General features: G+C 66.1%; 3 protein-coding genes across 7 annotated transcripts; 1 reads left to right on the top strand and 2 right to left on the bottom strand.

Moving 5' to 3' along the window:
• The first annotated feature begins 91 nt into the window (after nucleotides 1-91).
• On the top strand, nucleotides 92-2,481 carry CCDC137 (coiled-coil domain containing 137). The gene is made up of 6 exons (XM_075111170.1): nucleotides 92-275; nucleotides 632-759; nucleotides 967-1,180; nucleotides 1,514-1,596; nucleotides 1,727-1,806; nucleotides 2,018-2,481. Exons 1-6 carry the CDS (start codon nucleotides 145-147, stop codon nucleotides 2,231-2,233), a joined length of 852 nt encoding a protein of 283 aa, XP_074967271.1. The 5' UTR covers nucleotides 92-144; the 3' UTR covers nucleotides 2,234-2,481.
• Nucleotides 2,482-4,489: 2,008 nt separating this feature from the next.
• GPRC5C (G protein-coupled receptor class C group 5 member C) lies at nucleotides 4,490-11,587 on the bottom strand. Of its 5 annotated transcripts, none has more exons than XM_075111086.1 (5): nucleotides 11,045-11,587; nucleotides 6,697-7,755; nucleotides 5,976-6,070; nucleotides 5,572-5,718; nucleotides 4,490-5,304 (listed from the first exon to the last, which is right to left on the bottom strand). In XM_075111086.1, exons 2-5 carry the CDS (start codon nucleotides 7,712-7,714, stop codon nucleotides 5,272-5,274), a joined length of 1,293 nt encoding a protein of 430 aa, XP_074967187.1. In that variant the 5' UTR covers nucleotides 7,715-7,755; nucleotides 11,045-11,587; the 3' UTR covers nucleotides 4,490-5,271. The 5 variants fall into 5 exon arrangements, with proteins under 5 accessions (XP_074967187.1, XP_074967189.1, XP_074967188.1 ...); XM_075111088.1 differs by having other exon boundaries at nucleotides 11,165-11,243; XM_075111087.1 differs by lacking the exon at nucleotides 11,045-11,587 and adding an exon at nucleotides 9,819-9,904.
• A 1,119-nt stretch (nucleotides 11,588-12,706) lies between these two features.
• GPR142 (G protein-coupled receptor 142) lies at nucleotides 12,707-16,435 on the bottom strand. The gene is made up of 3 exons (XM_075111238.1): nucleotides 16,285-16,435; nucleotides 14,784-14,939; nucleotides 12,707-14,282 (listed from the first exon to the last, which is right to left on the bottom strand). Exons 1-3 carry the CDS (start codon nucleotides 16,433-16,435, stop codon nucleotides 13,414-13,416), a joined length of 1,176 nt encoding a protein of 391 aa, XP_074967339.1. The 3' UTR covers nucleotides 12,707-13,413.
• Between the last annotated feature and the right edge of the window lie 1,787 nt (nucleotides 16,436-18,222).

Consider the following 18,222-nt stretch of genomic DNA (forward strand, 5'->3'; position numbering starts at 1 on the left):
CCAATAGTAGCCCGGCGCGGCCAGCTAATGAGGGCTCGGCGGCCGGGCGGAGCCAATAGGGATCGGGGGGTGGGGCCGGGGCCTTGAGCGTTGGAGGGAAGCCGGAAGTGGCGGAGGGGTGGCGGCGTGGGGAGTGGAGGGGCCATGGGTCGGGTACCGGGACCGGGACGGGGCAAGGGACAGAGACCGGGACCGGGCAGGGGCAGGGGACAGGGACAGGGACCGGGACCGGGACCGGCATCAGGGCGGGGACCGGCCGCCCCGCACCGCGGCAGGTCAGTGCTTGGGGGATCTGGGGATGGCGCCCGGCTCGCCGCCGGTTCGGAGCCCGGTCCCACACGGGCGGGATCCGGCGGTCCCCAGGGCAGACGGGGGCTTGGCGGGGGCCCCGCTTCCGGGAGCTGCGTCCCGGTGTCCCACCGTGCCCGGGCCCGCTGGTACTTCTCCAGGTACCGGTGCTCCGGTACCCTGCCATGCCCCAGTCCCGGTACCCGGGTCGGTGTGTCCCCCTGCTCTCGTGTCCCGCCGTGCCCGGGTCCCAGTGTTCCACCATCCCCGAGGCCTGGTGTCCTGCCATGCCCGGGTCTCAGTGCTTCAGGACAGGCCTCACACCCTGTTCGTTCTCTCTCAGGAAGGAGAAGATGGACAACATGAAGCCCAAGCACCCCGACGAGCAGGAGATCCCCTTCCGCCTGCGGGAGCTCATGAGGAGCCGCGAGGCCATGAAGCGCCCCAACCCCGGGAAGAGGCGGGCGGCAGGTGGGGCACGGAGCTGGCCTGGGCAGGGGTGCTCGGGGCCTGGCCGAGGAGCCCGTGTGCACCCCGCGGTGCTGCAGTGCAGCTGGAGGCAGCTGGATCCTGCAGTGGGGCGTCGTGCTCCCCCCGGTGATGTCCCATCCTTGCCCTGCCAGTGGGAGGGAACCCCCAGATTGTCACTGCTGTAGTAATGTCACCCGTCTCTCCTAGAGAAGAAGCAGCAGCAGCCCAAGTCAAAGGGCCCCAAGGCCCCAGGAGATGTCCCTGTGCCCAAGTTCAGGAGGGGGAAGGGCGAGTCGGAGCGTTCCTACATCTGCCGCATGGAGCAGGAGGTGCAGCGTGTCCTGTTCCTCACCAAGAATCAGCTGCAGCGGGAGCCTGAGAAGGAGGTGACGGCACCAGAGAAGTCCAAGAGGAAGAAAGAGTGAGAGCAAGGCCACCGTGGCTGCCGGGGCTGCATGGGGTCAGCCCAGGCCTGTGCCCCAGACTGATGCTGGGTGTCTGGTGGGTGCTTTGCCGGTGCTGCAGCGCAGGTCCAGCATCCAGCAGCGACTCAGGATGTGGGTGGAGGGTTGTGGGCCTCGTCTCCACGGGGCCAAATCTCTGGAAGCAGCCACAGACCTGCTTCACTTTCCTGCTGCTGGGTTGGAGCTGGGGGGAGAGCTGTGGGGCCCCATGTTTTGGGGGGATCCTGTGGGGTAGGAACTCATTTGCTCCCTGTCTGGTCATGAGCCCTGTCCGTAACGCAGCTCTTCAGGTTTCAGAAAAAGAAGCTGGAAAAATTGCGGAAGAAAAAGGAGGAGAAGAAAGAGGCCATGCTGGAGAAGAGCCTGTTCCAAGGTGGGTCTGGTGCAGCACGGTGGCTGGAGTGACCCCGTGCCCTGGCAGCGTGTGGAGAAGTGGGACCGAGGTAGAGCAGCATGTCCTGGGAAGCTCCTGCCTGATGCCACCGCCTGCTTCTCTCTCTTAGACACGGTGGCGTTCGGTGAAGTGGTTACGCAGCCGCCCATGATCACTTCGCGGCCCAGGGGCCGGGTCCCCACAGAGCAGGTGAGCTGCTGGGGAGTGATGCCTCCCACCCCTCGGCCGTGCCCTCTGATACCTGCAGATCTGGGTTGGACCCAGTTCGTGTCACCTTTGGGCTGGAAATCAGGCCTGGAAGGTCAGCAGTGACCTCAGCCTCCTGGTGACAGTTCCTCAGAGCTTAGTCCTGGGTTTTTCATCCTTCATCCTTCCTGACCTGTCCCATTTCTGCCTGCAGGCTGGACGGAAGCAGCTCCTCCTGACGTCTTGCCTGGGCCAGAGCCAGGTGTCCCAGGTGTCCCCGGCAGCACCGGTGTCGATGGCTCGCCAGCGCATCGTGGAGGAGGAGAGAGCACGTGTCATCCAGGCCTACAGGGACATCCAGAGGCGCAAACAGCAGCAGCGGGAGGCAGAGCGGGGCAGTGCCCAGGCCGGACGCAGGGTCCCCCGCTGAGCCTTGCCTGGAGAAGCTGGGCTTCCCTGGTCCCAGCAAGGGTGTGTAGGCAGCATTCAGGCAGCACGGGACTCTGGGACTCGAGTGGGACAGTTGTCCTGACCCTGCTCTTCTGTTGCCATTGCCAAGCCCTGGGGCTCCCCACAGCCCTGTACCCCAGCTCGGGGCACCCCACGGCCTCAGTGCCAGAGCTGGGACCCCTGTGGTGCCACGGACCTCCTTGTAGTAAAAGTACCATTGAGTTCTGATGGTGTGAGCACGTCTGTGCCTCCCTGAGCTGCCCGGCTTCCTTCCTGCGCGGCGGCTGGGAAGGGTCATTGCTGTGCTGGTGTGTGTGCGGCTGTGCCGGGCAGCGTGCCGGCAGATGGCGGTCCGGCATGCCGTGGGCGTGTCATCCCTGTCACTGTGGGCTGGCCCTGGCAGGGCTCTGGTTAGGGGCAGGACCCCTGTTGCTGAGCCTCGAGAGAGACCCCAGTGCCTGGCCATGACTGCTCTGGCGCCCACCTTAGCTCCCAGTTGGAGGAGAGCGAGCCAACCCCTGGGGACATGGAGCATCCCACAGGACTTACCTGCACGGTGTCACTTTCCTCTGTTGTCACCACTCAGGGACTCTGCGTAAGCCCTTAGTCCGCAGCCATGCTCACCCCTCCCCTCAGCATTGCCACCCAGCCTGGCACTGCCCACATCCCTGCCTGTCCCCGGCAAACACCCCAGGTCACTGATGCCTGATTTTGGCTTTTCACTGCACTATCACAGTGACCGTGGTGCCTTCCCTGCTGCCAGGGATATTTCCACACCAACCCCGCGCTGCCCAGCACAGCCGTGATGCCCCACGCGATCCAGACCTGGCACACACCGTGTCGGGACTGACAGGCCCCCAGCTCCTGGCCCTCGGCGGGGCGGGCCCAGGGGCTGCTCCCGGCACAGCACAGCCCACGTCTGCCCACGGGGCCAGCACGGCAGCTTCACCTGCATGGGACAAAGGCAGTGCTGTTCAGCGGCCCCGTGCCGCGGTGCCTGCACAAAGCATTGCCTGTTGGAGCAGGGCCGGCCCCAGCTCTGCGGCCGGTGCTGACGGCAGCCGGTGGGATCCCAGGCTTCCGGAGGGGCTGGGGCCAGGCATGGGGAGCGGAGCCACCGGCAGCTGTGCTGTCCCCTGCCAGAGCTGAATGGGGACGGTCTTTGCCCTCATTTTTCAGGTGACTCTGCTGTCCCTGAGGGTGTCACCCCTTTCCTTGCACCCCAGGAAGGCAGGACTCTGCTGTACTGTGGCTGGGGACTGCAGTGTCCCACGCATGGGCTGGGGGCAGCTGCTGCAGCAGCCCAGCTCAGCCTAGCTCAGGGGCCCTGCAGCATGGTGCAGTGCCGTGCTGTGCCATGCCAGCAGTGGTGAGGAGGGCACGCTGCTGTGGTGGCAGCCCTGGGGACCTCAAGTGCCTGGTGCTGCCTGGAGACGTCCCCGCTGCCAGGTGGCACCAGGTAAACACAGGTGACGCAGTGTGGGCACGGCTGGATTGTGCTGCAAAGAGCCGGCTCCCATGGCTGTCCCCAGCCTTTGGGGCTGTGCCTGCCCTGCAGTGTCCCTGCAGCCAGGAGCGTGGGCACGTGCCGGCTGGCAAGGGCAAGGCTGGGACATGGCACGTGCCAAACTTTTGCTCATGTATCCCTCACGCGGGCACCACGGCCACACACAGCCCTTGTGCCTGCAGCCCTGCTGTCGCCAGCCCGGCTCCAGCTCAAGGAGACCAGGTTACCCACCTGCCCCCACGGAGCCATTTCATCCCCTGAATAATTCATGGCACTGCCATCCATGGCCACAGGCTTCCTGCCCAGCAGGAGAAATCACTGCAGAGGGGAAAGGCAATCTGAGAAAGAGAAACCGCTTCCGACCTTGGCATGTCCTCCGTGCCGTGCCACTTCCCGCCTGGCAGCCCATCTGCCTGTGGGCTGCCGGTCCCACGCTGCCTGCCCTGCCGAGGCTGCCTGCCCTGGGCCCAGCGGCCCCATCTGTGTGCCTGGCACTGGTGCATGTTGCCGCAGGGCGATGGGCAGCAGGGGTTGGGGCTGAGGGGTGCTGAGGTCCCTGCCCTGAGCCCCACCTTGCTCCCCGCTGCTCCCCAGGAGTAGGACGTGGGACTGAGCCTGCCAGCACTGTGGCAGAAGCCCTTGGCCATGACATGGCCAGGGATGGAGGAGCAGCTGGTGGCACGGCGGGGTACCCCCTCCCCATCAGGGGCTGCCTGCAACAGCACCGCATAGGAAAAACCACCTTTATTGAGGCTGACCTGAGAAAAAGGGGGAAGAGGAAGAACGACAGAGAAAGCCACGAGGACGGTGAGGGGCCCAGCTCCCTCCCTGCTCCCTGGGAGGGATCTCTGAGCCACGAGGGGGGAAGGCACCAAGAAGGTGGCCAGAGCCACAGGGGGGTTCAGGTCCCCAGCCCCAGCAAGGCACTGATTCCCCCAGACCCTGAGCAGCCCCCCTTCCCTGGCAATTGGGAAACTGAGGCACAGCGGAAGCCAGGGCTGGGGAGCGCTTTGTGTCACCTTATGCCCTGTGGTGGGACAGTGCCAGCCCCGCTCAGGGCCTGTGATGTCCCCAGGGCTGGCGAGGGTCAGCATGGAACCAGGGGCTCAGTGCTGGGGGAGCCCTGGGCAGGAGTCCCACTGGCTCCCTGACTTCTTGGTGGCAGATGGTCCCTGGCCCAGAGGGGACGGGATGTTCATGTGTCATGATGGCAGCGAGGGGATGACTCAGGGTGGCCCCGTGGGAGCCGGTCCTTGCAGTAGGGATGGCAGCAGGGACGAAGGTGTCCAGGCAGAGCTGGTGGCTTGCAGGTGCCATGGCCAGGCGGGATGGGCAGGCAGAAGCACTGTCTCTGGGACTGCGTCCAGGTGTCCCTTGCACAGGAACCAGCTCCAGCCGCTGGATGGGGTGGGATGAACACGGTAGGGAGGGACAAGGCTTGATGAGACCTCAGGAGCAGGACGGTGGGACCGCAGATGTGCCAGCGCTGCGGGGCCTGTGCCACGGGGGCTTCACCACCGGTTCCTGCTGTATGGGGACTGCACCTGTGGGAAGAGCAGGATGGTGCTGGGTGGCATGGTGGTGGAGGTGCTGTGGCACAGGCTGGCAGACCCGGCTCTGGCACCGGCGGGGAGGTACAGCCACAGTTGCCCCCACGCTGGCTTGTCCCAGGGCACTGGGGTGCCAGGCAGAGCCATCCCTGTCCCTGCCCTCCCACGGGAGATGCTGTGGCAGGGATAGACTTTGCACCCAGTCGTGGGCTGGACATTGGTGCCCACTCTCCCGCCCACATGCGTTGCACATTAACCCACCTGGCAGCTCCTGCCATCCCGCTGGGCGCCGGTGTGTCGGGCCTGTGCCGCAAAGGCGTCCTCGGCTCGCAGCGTCGAGCTGGCACTGCCGGCTGCTGGGCTGGCGGTGGAGGCACGGGGCAGGATCATGTCGTAGGGACCTTCGGTCTGTGGGGCAGAGGAAGGCGGGCTGCAGAAGCAGCAGGAGCACCCCTAGCCCCATGGGATCCCAGGGAGAAAGGCAAAGGGTGACTTCCCCCAGCAACCTGTGACAGCAGTCCTTGGGACATGGGGGCCAGGGTAGGGTCCCCACAGAGCCCCCCAAACCCTGGCCCCCTTCCCAGCCACTCTGGTTGAAAGCCCGTCCATCAGGCAGGATGCAGCTGCCCCTGGACAGCCTGGCTGGCCAGTGGTACCACACTTACCGGCCCCTTGTGCATCAGAGCCATCTCGGTGGGCTGGTAGACACTGGTCAGCAGCTGCCCGTTGTAGCCGCTGTATGGGGACACCGGCTTCTTGGCTGTAAAGAGACGGGGACGGTGAAGGGCGGGAGGGCTCCCACAACCACCCCCACCCCACTGGGGAGCCGCTCCTCGTTAGTAGGTTTAATGAGCTGACTCAGCAACTGGCTGCTCTGTACCTTTCCCAGTGGACAGGAGGGATGTCCCAAGAGTTTGAATCACCGTGCTCCTGGCACAGCCCCTGCATGGCCAGGGTTTATTATTGTAGGGTCTCTTGGGAGGCAAGGTGGCATGGGTGCTGCTCAGGAGCACCCACCCTGCCCTGTGGGCTGCAGACACCTTTGCTTGGGCAGGGCTGGTGCTCACCTGCTGGTCCCCACTGGGGCAGCTGACACTGCCCTGTGTTACCGTAGGGTCTCGCGAGCACAGCAGCTGCCTGGGGTGGAGGGCCAGGAGCCATGGGCACCCCACGCCAGGGAGGGAGCACCCCTGCAGCCGCTGAGCTCAGCCCAAACCGGTACACCCAGCCCAGCAAGTTTCTAGGAGCCACAACGGAAGGCGTCAATCCCGGGCAGGTCGCGGCCAGACGTCGCGCCGCCCGCCCACCGCTGCCAGCCCCGGTGCTGGTGCCCACCGCCAGCCCCACTGTGGGGCAAGAGGGTCCCTGGTGAGCCCTGGCGCCTACCAAAGGAGGGCTCGTCCATGGAGAAGGCTTTGTTCTCCACAAACATGCTCTGCGACTTCTGCTCCTTAAGGATGGTCTCGTAGCCCACCCCACGTGTGGGGTAGACATCATCCTCAAAGGCCTGCTCGGAACCCCGCCGTGTCATGTGCGTCACCTCGGGGATGATGTAGAGGAGGAGGAAGGTGCAGGCATTGGAGACCAGCGCAATGGCCAGCGTAGGGTCATCCCAGCCGGGCTTCTTGCCTGCATGCTGGTTCCCATAGAGGTACATGGCCATCCATGTCACCCAGATGGCCATGGAGAGGCCGGTGGTGGCCAGGATGAAGGCGCTGTGCTTGCGCCAGTGGCCATAGCGGCCACAGAGGGCCGTCCAGGCAGTGCCGAAGGCAGCCACCAGCAGGAACATGACGTAGATGAGCGCCATGACGAAGTCAGCATCTGCCAGCTGGCAAGGGTCCGGGGAGCCACCCTCCCGCCGCGCCACCGTGATGATGAGCCACTCGGCATTGATGATGACCTCCACCAAAGTGAGGAGCAGGGCCACCGCCAGCGTCACCCAGCTCTGCAAGCCCCGGTTCCTCCGTGCCAAAAAGTTGAGGGCCACGGCATGCGCCAGCAGGCAGGAGAAGCAGATGCCGAAGAGGACGCCGAAGAGGAAGCGGCGGGAGGTGCAGGTGGAGAAATCCGGCCCCACAATGAAGTCAAACGTCAGGCAGAAGAGCCCAAAGGTGCCCAGAAGAAAGAAGACCTGCGTGGCCACCAGGGTCTTCTTCTGGGGTTCCTGCACGAAGGGCAGGCTGGCCACCAGGACAATGGTGAGCACAAAGCTGGTCACCACGCCGAGGCTGGCCACGGCCTCCAGCACGATGCCCCAGGCTGCTGAGAGGTCACAGAGGTTGTAGTAGAGGGAGGAGAGGTCCTTGCCGCAGCCCGAGGGAGGGGTGGTCTGTCCACTGGTGGTGGGGAGCAGGGCCAGCAGCACGCAGGTGGCTGCAGGTGGCACTGCCACAGCACCCATCCTGCACCGTGGTGCGGGCACCGAGCGGGCGTCCAGGGACCCTGTGGGAGAGAGTGGGCATTAGGAAACCGGGACCGGGGCTGCAGCTCAGCTCCTGGCACTGCCTGTGCCATCTCCAGGGCTTGGAGCATCCCTGCCTGCAGTCCCCAGCTGCGCATCCCTCCCGCTGGCCCACGGCAAGCAATTGCATCCTGGGGAGCCCTGTCTGTGCCGGCACAGCCGAGCCCACCCCAGCACAGCCCAAAGCAGCCCCAGGCGGGACCAGGCAGACATGTGTCCTTTGTCAGCTCCTTGCCTGGAGGCTGGAGGCAGCTGAGTGGGGCTCAGGCCCCTCTGTGCCCCACACGCTCCCTCCTGACATGGGGTTTCTTTGAGTGCAGGCAGCTCTAGGACTGTGCTGGTCCCTTCCTCTGGTGCGGGGAGCAGGCAGCACTGTGCCCGCTGGCTTCCCCAGGAACACAGAATGCAGGCCTGGGCTAGACGGCAGTGGTAATACCCAGGAATGAGGCTGTCCCCTTGGCTTGTCCCCACACGCCAGCACGTTCCCCTTTCCACTTCTCCTGTCCCACTTCCCTCCTTTGGCTCCGGGCACTGACCCAGCACAGGTCCTGTGTCCGACGCTGCCAGCCACTGGCACGCAAGCAGCTGCAGCCTGGCACGGCACGGCACGGGGGCTCCAGGTCCCCACTCCTGTGGCCCTGGGGAGCACGGGGTGGGCACGGGGAGGAGGAAGCAGTGAGGAAGCTGCAGCCCCGCTGCTTGGGGGGTGGAAGTCTGGCAGGAGACCTCCGGCAAGGTGACCCCGGGCTGGGGCGGCAGTGGTGCCCGGGGCTGGGACCCCCCGCTCCCCCAACGGCACCCGGAGCCCGGGCAGCCCCCGCACCCGGGGCCGCCGGTCCGGGATGGGGACAGGGACCCCCGCACCGCGTTGGGACCGAGCGCCCACACCCGCCGGTTGTACCGGCTTCCCCGCGCCCGGCCCGGCCGGTACCCCCGCCTCTCCCCGGCGGCTCCGGCCCGGTCCCCCGCACCCCTGGCCCGCTTCCCACGCACCTCCCGGCCAGTACCGGCCCGGCTCCCCGGTGTTCCCGACCGGTACCGGACCCCAAACTTGGCCAGAACCGCCCCCAACTCTCCGGCCAGGAGAGCCCGCGGGGGCGGACGGTTCCGAGTCCCGGGTCCCGATCCGTTCCCGTTACGGTTCCCGGTTCCCCCCAGGGCTCGACTCCCCCCCCTCCCGGCCCCGCTCACCGGCTCCAGCGCCCGGTGCCCGGCCGCGCCGCTCGCTCCCGTGCCGTGCCGTGCCGTGCCGGCGGGCGAGCCCCGGTCCCGCAGCACCGCGCGCGCCTGCCCGGCCCCTCCCGGAGGTGCGGCTCTGCCCGGGGCCGGCCGGGACCTGCCTCGCCGCCTCGGGCGGGGGGACCGGGCCGGGGTCCCGCACAGGGCGGGGGTACCTGCCCTGGGGGCACGGAGAGGGCCGGGAGCGGGGCCAGAGACCGGGCTGGAGCGAGGGGGGTGTCCATACAGGAGCCCACCTGGTCATCAGTGCAATGAGTCTGTGGGGTCTCAGCCCAGAGGACCTGGGTCAGACCGGCCCTGCTGAGCTCAGTGGGGAACCCTGGGGAATGGGGGACAGAATGGGGGAGCTGTGCCAGGGCAGCATCACCCACACGGGGCCTTGCACCGACCTCCTCTCCGTGCTGGGCCGGCGGTACCTGGCTGGTGGGTGGGCACCCAGGTGGGAGCCAGGAGCGGGCCCTGCGGGCAGCCCCGCTGGGTAAGGATACACTGGCTCCTGCCGGGAAGCCCCGAGGCACAGGCCTGGAGGGGCCTCCCGGAGGAATGTCAGCTGATGGCTAAAGCCGGAGCCCTTGGCAGGGCAGCAGGGCCCCTGAAAGCCCTTCCTGCAGGGGACAGGGGGCCCAGGGCAGCCCTGACCCAGGGTCAGCACATGGGTCTCAATGATCCCTGTCCCGGCAGGAATGGCTGTGTACCCTGGGGCTGGGCATGGGCACCCTGCAATCACCCCATCCCTGGGGCTTGGGGACAGGGAAAAGCCTCAGGAGACTCGGGGTGCCCTAGGGGACCCAGGGCCCTGCCAGACCTGGGGGAGGTTTCCAGGCAGGCGCTGCTATTTTGGGAGGGTGAAGCAAGAGGGTGAAGGATGCAGATGAAAGTTCAACGTGCCTCCGGCAGGTCCTCCCCCAGCTCAGGCCAGGATGAAAACAATCCGAGGAGAAAGGGAGGCAGAGCTGGAGCCAGCAGCACCCATGGCACGAGGACCGGCACCCGCCAGAGCCCGCAGGGAAGAGACAGCATGTCTGGGCTGGGTGCTGCACCTGCTGCCGCCATCCCTCCAGTGCAGGGGCCACCTGACCTCCTGCCCTTCATCTTCCTAAAGAGCGTTTAGCTCCAGGACGGTATTTAGGGGAGGATCATCTCTCCCTGCTGGGGCACGTGCACAGGCGTGTGCTCTAACAGGGGCACTAGAGCAGGGTGGCATGGATGGAGGGGCTCCACAGCAGCCTCTCGTGCCTCAGTTTCCCCGGGGAGTCAGGCTTCAGACTCACAGGGACTGACAGTAGCCCCCACTCTCCGGCAAAGGCTCAGCCTTGGATAACCGGTGCCAGGAGCGCGGGCTGGCTGCCCTGCTGCCCCCGCACCGGCGCTGACCCAGGCCCAAGCCGCAGAGAGGCCATGCTGCACGCCGCTTCCTGCCGGCTGCTTCCTTCCGCCGCGAGGGGCCGGCAGGTTTCCCGGCTGCTGACTCAGCATGAGCCCCCCGCAACCCCTGCACCCGCCGTGGGGCCGATGGCAGGCATCCGTCCTGCTGAGGCTGCCCCATGGCCACACAGCTTTCACCCTCACGTTCCCCTGCATGGTGGGTGATTTCCTCCCCACTTCTTGTGGGGACCCTCTCGGCTTTCCAGCTGCACGCCCCTGGGGTTTTTGTAGGTCCTACAGAAACACCCCGCCAGGGAGGCTGCGGGGTAGGTGGGATGTGATGCCACCATGTGCTGGCTGCCTTGCAGGGACCAACCGTGGGCGGTGAGGGACTGGCTGCCCTCAGTCCCCTCCTGCGGCCATGTGCCGGGGTGGTTGGTGCCTGGCACAGCCCTTTCAGCAAGGGCAGAGCCTGGCCTCAGTGCCCCAGGTGGGCTGGGGACCGCGCTCCCTGTGGTGGGACAGGGCAGAGCTGGTCCCTCCGGCACAGCAGCTGTGGTGAGAGGCTGGAACGCAGCTTAGCATTGCAGTGGGACCTAGGCCAGGCTTCCCTGCTGGCGCACTCTGAAAACATCGGCACACCGGGCGCATTTTTTCCGGGCTTACCTTTCCTACGGAGCCGCAGGGCCGGGCGGCTGGCGTGGCTGGCACGGTGGCGTGGCTGGCACGGCGGTACGGCTGGCACAGCGGCACAGCCGACTGAGCCCCGTCTCTGTGGCAGCTCACCTCAGGAAGGCGAGAGCTGTACCTGGGGCTGGGGGGGGGGCCCCGCTTGCCTTCCCAGCTCCCTCCCTGTCGCTGTCGTTGCTCAGGCTGGGGCTGGGGAGCTGTTTTCCACCCAAGCCGGTTCTGTCCAGACCGGAGCCCCCCTTGCTGCCGGCGGACGCGGTCAGCACATTTCCACCTCCCTCTCCAAGTAAATAAGAGCTGGTCAGTGAGGGGGGGCCGGCAGTGGCCCTGGACTGCTGCAAACGGGGCTGGAGCTCCTGCCAAATGGTGTCCTTGCTGGCAGAGCCCCCCTGCCTTGTGGCCTCTCCAGCCCTGGTGAAGGGCCCTGGGGTGGGATCTGGCCCTGGAAGCCCCCAGGGACGGGTGCCCGTGGGGTGGGAGGTGCTGGCCAGGTTAATATCTAATCTCTTCCCAGTCCTGCTCTCCTTGCATGCCAGAATTAATGGAGCGAGCACCTCCCAGGTACCACCCGCGCCACCAGGTCAGAGTTTAACCCTGTCACTGGGCATATGGGCAGAGCCGGATCCTGCCTGGTGTAAGGCAGCACCGCTGGCAGGGTCTGCCCTAGCAGGGGACTGATCAGCTGCGGGGCCCCGTGTGCATCGTGGGCAGGCGGGTGCATGTTGGTGTGGGTCAGCCCCACGTCCCAGGGGTTATGGCTGATCCCACATGCTCCGGGGGCAAACACTGCACCCCATCTCAACCCCGGTGCTGGGCACAGCCGGGGCGCAGCGGCGTGGGCACGGGGAAAGCCCAGCAAGCGGGGGCAGGGTCTCTGTGCCCGCCCTGGGGCAGCGCAGATCCCCTGGGGGAAGCTGGCTGAGCCCCTGCCGCCGAGGGCAGCCCCCGTGGGTGCTGTCCTACCCAGTCTCTGGGGAATTAGAGGGGAAAGACTGTTTTGATTGGGGGTGGATTACGGTAAGGACCTTATGGGGGAATTAGAGTGGGGAGCGGGGTGGGCAGGGCTGGTGTGGGGGCTGGGGATGCTGCGGATGCCAGCTCCCTGCCCCCGGGCTGTGCCACCTCCGCAGGGCGTCCCGTCCCTGCCCTCTGGTGGCAGCTGGGGACAGGCAGGCTGGCACGGCATGGCTACTCGCCCAGCGTCGCACCAGCTTGGCACTGGCGTAAATGGGAGGACGGCACTGGTGCTGGGTGCACTTGAAGCAGGGGGGCATCAGGAGCCCCCTCCCTTGCAGCTTGTGGGACATCCTGCACCCTTGCGCTGGGGTGCACCCGGGGTGCCTGGGGGCTACAGCCTTGCAGGGCGCCTCTCCTTGGTGTCTGGGGAAATAATGGGTGGGGGCTGGCTCCTGCAGAGCACAGAGCTGGGGTCTTACCCTGTGCCCAGGGCCCGCAGCTGGGGACACTGGACCCCGTGGACACTCCCTCCCAGCACCCCACCAGGGCAGGAGCACTGGGGAGGGCAGCACTGAGAGCTCAGGGCTGAGCAGAGGGACCCTTTGCCAAGAGGTGCTGGTGCAGGTTGTCCCTATCCCAGCCGCTCGCAGGGAGCCGGACCCAGGCAGAGTTCTGGTCTCAGCACAGCAGTTTATGGAGGAACAACTGTCCCACAGGCACCCAGTGGGCACCATGCCCCTGCCAGGGCCTGCAGGAACTCACCTGCACCCATCACCCCTCACCACAGGGCAGCCATGCCCGCTGGGTTTCCCAGGACCTTCGGTGTGTTGGTTCAGCATGGGCTGGAGCTGATGCAGGAGAGCAGCCGAGAGCATGGCCACACTCCTTGGTCATGGCCAGCCATGGAAGCCCCATGAACACCACAGCTGCAGGGCCAGTGAGAAGCCCAGCCTGGGGGTACGTGTGGAGCAGGCAAGAGCTCGGCCACTGAGCTGGGGCATGTCTTTGATGCCTCGTGGCTGAGTTTCCTCAGGGCCCGAACACCAACTGAGGGACTGAGCACAGGCAGGGCTGAGCTGCCTCTCCCAGTGGGGCTCAGGGAGTGGGCAGGGGTCTTTGGGGTGCAGCGGGTGCTGCCACCAGGCAGGACAGCCCAATGGCCCCAAAAGAGCACAACCTGACAGCTGGGCACAACCGCCTCCTCTCGTCACTACCACCAGCACCTGCGTTAATGCCCAGCTCTGCGGAGGGCGGGTGTTGCAGGGGCAGTGTCCCCAGGCCAGGGTCTCGCCAGGCCCCAGGGCGATGCATGGGGCTGGGTGAGCACTGGGATCCCTGGCTGAGTGCTGCTCTGGCTGGCAGCAGTCCCGGCTGGCAGCAGCTCCAGCTCAGAGGGCTGTGCTGGCCAGCAGCTCCAGTGGTTTCAGGGCTGGAGGTGGGAAGCGACCGCTGCCAGACCTGGGGCTGTGCCGGAGGTGGACCCGGAGCACCTCGCCCACTGTGCGACGGAAGGTCTGGCTGACGAAGCAGTAGAGGAAGAAGTTGAGGGTGGTGTTGAGCATGGCCACCATGTTGGCGATGTCCAAGGCCAGGTGCACACGCCAGTCCCTCTTGACTGAGGCCACGTAGAGGTGGCAGATCATGACGATGGTCCGGGGAGCCCAGAGCACTATGAAGGTGGTGGTGACAGCCAGGAGGAGGGCCATGGTCTTGCTCAGGTGGGGTCGGCCACCCCCTGAGCACCTCCGCTGCTTCAGCTTGCAGATGATGATAGAATTAGTGGCCAGGAAGATGCTGCAGGGCAAGAAGTAGATGGTGACGCAGTGCACCCACTTGAGCACCATGTCCAGGGCCGTGGGGGGGTCAGCATCACGCCACACATCCAGCCACCAGTAGAAAGGGATGCCTGTGGCCAGTGCCACAGCAAAGACGGCCGCAATGATCTTGCGGGTACGCTGTGGGTAGGAGACGGTACGGTACCGCAGCGGGTGGCAGAGGGCCACGTAGCGGTCCACGGTCAGAAGAACGGTGACCCATATGGAGGCATGGTTGGCCGTGAACTCCAGCACATTGACAGTGTGGATGAAGGCACTGGGAACCGCCCGGGCCAGGATGGCTGTCTGCAGGATGAAGCCCACAAAGACGATGAAGACCTGGGTGAGTATGTCAGAGGTGGTCAGGGCCAGCAGGTACCAGTATGATGATTTCTTGGTCCTTGTGGCGAGGCGGGACAGGGCCACAGCAGTCAGGATATTCACTGGAGGGAGGGGAGCGATGTGTGGTGGTGAGACCCTGGGGCTCATGGCCTCCCCACCCCCAGCACACAGGACCCCGGGCTGCCCAGGTTCTCCACGGGCCACAGGGTGAGCGGCCCCAGGCCCTGGCTGGGGTGCGGAGCTATAAATATCATGGTGAGGTGGGGATTTGCTGAGCTGATTAATCTGTTCTGTCAGCCCAAGCAATGCAAATACCATCTGTCCCTGCTGCTGCGGCACCTGCCATGTGGGGCTGGGCTTTAGAGCCAGGCACCGCAGCTGGGGCTGGCCCTGAGGCCAGGGGGGCTGTGGGGAGCGGGCTGGTTTACCCCACCTCTGAGGACTCTACCCCCCATCCCCAAAAGCCCTGGGGCTGGGACAGGAGCTGAGGCTCTGCTGGCAGCAGAAGGCACAGGCTGGGCTCAGGATACACAGCTTGGAGGAGGCAGGATGCGTGCTGCCTCCTGTGCTCCCAGGCAGCCCCCCCGCCCCAGCCCCCTCACCTGGCAGCCCCAGCCCCAGCAAGACGCTGTAATACACGATGGGGAAGATGCCGACCATGCAGGGTGACCGCTCTGGCTCTGGCCATGTCGCCTCACCGCCCCACACCACCGCTGTGCTGTTGGGTACTGGGACCATTGCCTTCCACCACAGATCAGCTGCAAGGGGAGATAGGGAGTGTCAGGGAGCATTGGGGGACTAAGGACCCTGGTGGCACCCAGGTGGGGGCTCAGCTGGGACATGGCACAGGGGGCTTGGTATGGGTTGGCTCCAAAGGGTGCAGTTGCCCCAGCTCTGCCACCATGCCTGCCTGCGATGACACTTTTTGGAGCTGCCCGTTGTCCACAGATGCTGCGGGACAAGGGACCCAGGATCCTTCCCCCGCGGTGATGCCGGGGCAACGGTCCCTATCCCCACAGCAGAGCGTGGCCCTGCTATCGGAGATGCTATTTCTTTATCCCCCTGGCTCCGCTTATCACCCTGAAGAAAACCGGATTAAAACACCGTGTTCTTGGGTGGCTGCCAACTGGGTGAGGCCCTGGCTCCCGGCCCGGGCTGGGTGTCACCCGCCAGGACCCAGCGGTGACAGGGAGGTCCCAGGGGTGCTGGAGGGGGGTCCCAAGGGTGCCGAGGAGGGTCCCGGGGCGGGTTGGCCATCTGCAGCCTGCCAGCCGGGCTCTTTGCCAGCTTCTCAGGCAAGTCCGCATGGGGCAGCAGCCCTGCCCGCGCCCCGCGCCCGGATCGGGCCCACCATTCATAAATCCGGGCGGCACCCCCCGCCCCGAGCTCTGCGCTTCTATTGGCTAGAGGCGGACAGGCTTCACCCAATCAGAGAGGCGTCCTGCAGGAATAAGGAGGCCAAACCTGAGCCTTGCGTTCTGATTGGACAGAATCGCCCCCTAATTAGCATCTCCCGGTCCCCAGTGCGGGGATGGGGAGATACCCGTCATCGCTCGGGTCCCAGTTCCACCCTGGCCCCACAGGGCCCCCAAACTGGAGTCACCGCACAGCCCCGACGGCTCCGGGGTTGGGGGGCACGTTTCCCCTCCCCGTTGCTCCCGTTCCGGGACCCCCCCAGCGATGGATCTGCCCCCACCAGCAGTGCCTGCGATGGGGGGGCACTGGGAGCCCGGAGGGGGGTTTGTCTTTGAGCTCTGCACCCCGCCGGGATGGCAGCAGGGATCCTGAGCAGAGCCCCGGGCTGGGTGGGAGCCTGGTGCGGGGCGGGGAGGGGGGTGGTGTGGCATGGACGGGGGGACACGCACAGGGAGATGCTAATTAACTGCAAATTAGATCTGGCTAATCAGCAGGGGCAAGTCCAGTCCCTTCATGTCCCCCAGGGAACCGGGACATCGATCGGGCTGCAGCTGCTGCGGGAATGCATTAACCCTTTCCCAGCCCTGATCCCATTTGCTCTGCAGGGGGGTCTGGGCCCAGTCTGGTCCCCCCTTGCCCTCTGCCCGGGGTCCCACTCCCCAAGCGCTGTGGGAGATGGGCTCTCACCTTGGTGGCCCCTGTGCCACCCACCAGGCGTGTGGCACCACCTTCCCTGGGCCCGGAGAGCCACCGGTGTCCGTGTCCTTGTGGATGGCTGTGTCCTCGCCGGTGGCTGCGTCCCCACTGGTGGCCGTGTCCCCTCCAGCACCCACAGCATCGCACAGCCTCCTGGGGCGCGAGGGGTGCGGGGCGGAGGGAGAGCGGCGTGGGCAGAGCCGCAGGCTGGGCTAGCGGGGCAGGAGGACGTCCCCGGACCTCGCTGCTCCCGTGGGTGCCAGGGGTGGGGTCACCTGGGAAGGCTGTGCCAGCCCTAAGTAACTACGACGGAGCTCATCCCCACTCCAGAGCAATAGGGATGGTGGTCTGGGTACTGAGGGACAGCTTGGGCCCCCTGTTATACCCAAAAGCCTGGATCACCAAGCTGGGGTGCATTGTTCCTGCGCCCGGATCCCCAGCGCCTCTCCTTTGGGTGCTGGACCCCCAACTTCTCCTGGGTTTGCTGCACACCCTGAGGTGGGCTGGGGTTGGGCAGAGGTGGGTGTGGGCAGGCAGGGCTGCCCAAGCCTGGTGAGGTGCTGGGGGCTGGCACAGGTCCCCCAGCCCCTGCCCTCTGCAAGCAGGCAGCCAGGGAGCACGGCTGCCTCTGGGGCCTCAGAGAAGTGGGTGGGGCGTGCTGGTGGCCCAAGCAGGAGGGAAAGCCTGTCCGTGCCTCAGTTTCCCCACCAGCACAGGTAGGGGTGGGAAGGCTGATGTCCCCTGCCCATCCCTGGGGTCACCTAGTCCCCTGACTCCTGCCCTCCCCGGTGTCCCCCAGCCCCAGGGGCGATGCCCTGCACACAGCCGTGGGGCAGCAGGAGCTGCCTGGTGCTGGTCATTATGGTGAGCCACCCCTCCACCGCCTCAGCTGCAATTACTGGAGCCAGCACAGCTGCTCTCTCCACCTCACCAAGGGCTGGGCATGGATGCTCTGGTCGCCCCCAGCACCAGCACCATGGTCCCCCACATTCCCCCTTGGCCCACAGCCCATGCCACCCTGCCCTGTGGCCAGCTGATGCCCCCACGGGGGACACAAGGGTCCCTGGGCTGTAGGGTGCAGCCTGGGCTGGCACCGTGCCGGTGGCTCACTGGGCGCACGCTCCCCGCAAGCTGTTGTTTTGCAGACAGGTGGTTAAATGAAGCGTCAGTGGATGCGGTGAGCCATTAACCACGGTGTGCTGGGGCGGGGGCCCCTCGCCCCCCCAGCCAGTCTGCAATCACTGATCGCAGCGAGGAATGCTTGCCTGGGCTGTGCGCTCTGCTTGCACGGTGCTCTTGGGGCTCCCCTGCCCATGAGGCCACAGAGGTTGAGCCCCAGCCCCACAGCAGGCATGGCATCGCCTCTCCCTGCGAGGGGTTGGGGAGCCCTGGGAGCGTGGCACAGTGATGGCTGGGCAGCTTGTCTGCAGCCTCTCCACCCATGGATCAGGGTGAGATGGGTAATCCCCACCCCCCCAGGAGCTGCAGGAACATCTGTCCACATTCAACATCTGGAGACCCTGTCTAAGCCTGGGCCCCTCACTCCCCCTCTCTGGCCACGACTGCGCTTGGGGATGGGACTCCTCAGCCCCATGTCACTGTCTCCACTCCCATGTGAGCCCAAAGCAAACCTGTCCTCAGAAGCCCTCGCTGACACCAAAGCACCCCTGGCCACAGTGGCAGCACCGTGCCAGGGCCAGGCAGGCTGATGCAAAGGGGCAGATGAGCATCCCCCACTCAGCTGGAGTCCCCTTGCCGGCACAGAGCCCTGGCCACCACCGCGCTAACCCACCACATGCACCGATGGCCACCTTTGCCCTGTGAACTGCTCACTCCCTGTCTCACTGGCTGCAGCATGCCGTCCCTCCTGCTACAGGGTGCTGGTGCTGGCAGCACTGGCTGCGGCACAGCATCCCCCCGTGGGTCCCA

The sequence above is a fragment of the Phalacrocorax aristotelis genome, chromosome 16 (genome assembly GCF_949628215.1).
Source record: "Phalacrocorax aristotelis chromosome 16, bGulAri2.1, whole genome shotgun sequence".
Classification (NCBI taxonomy): domain Eukaryota; kingdom Metazoa; phylum Chordata; class Aves; order Suliformes; family Phalacrocoracidae; genus Phalacrocorax; species Phalacrocorax aristotelis.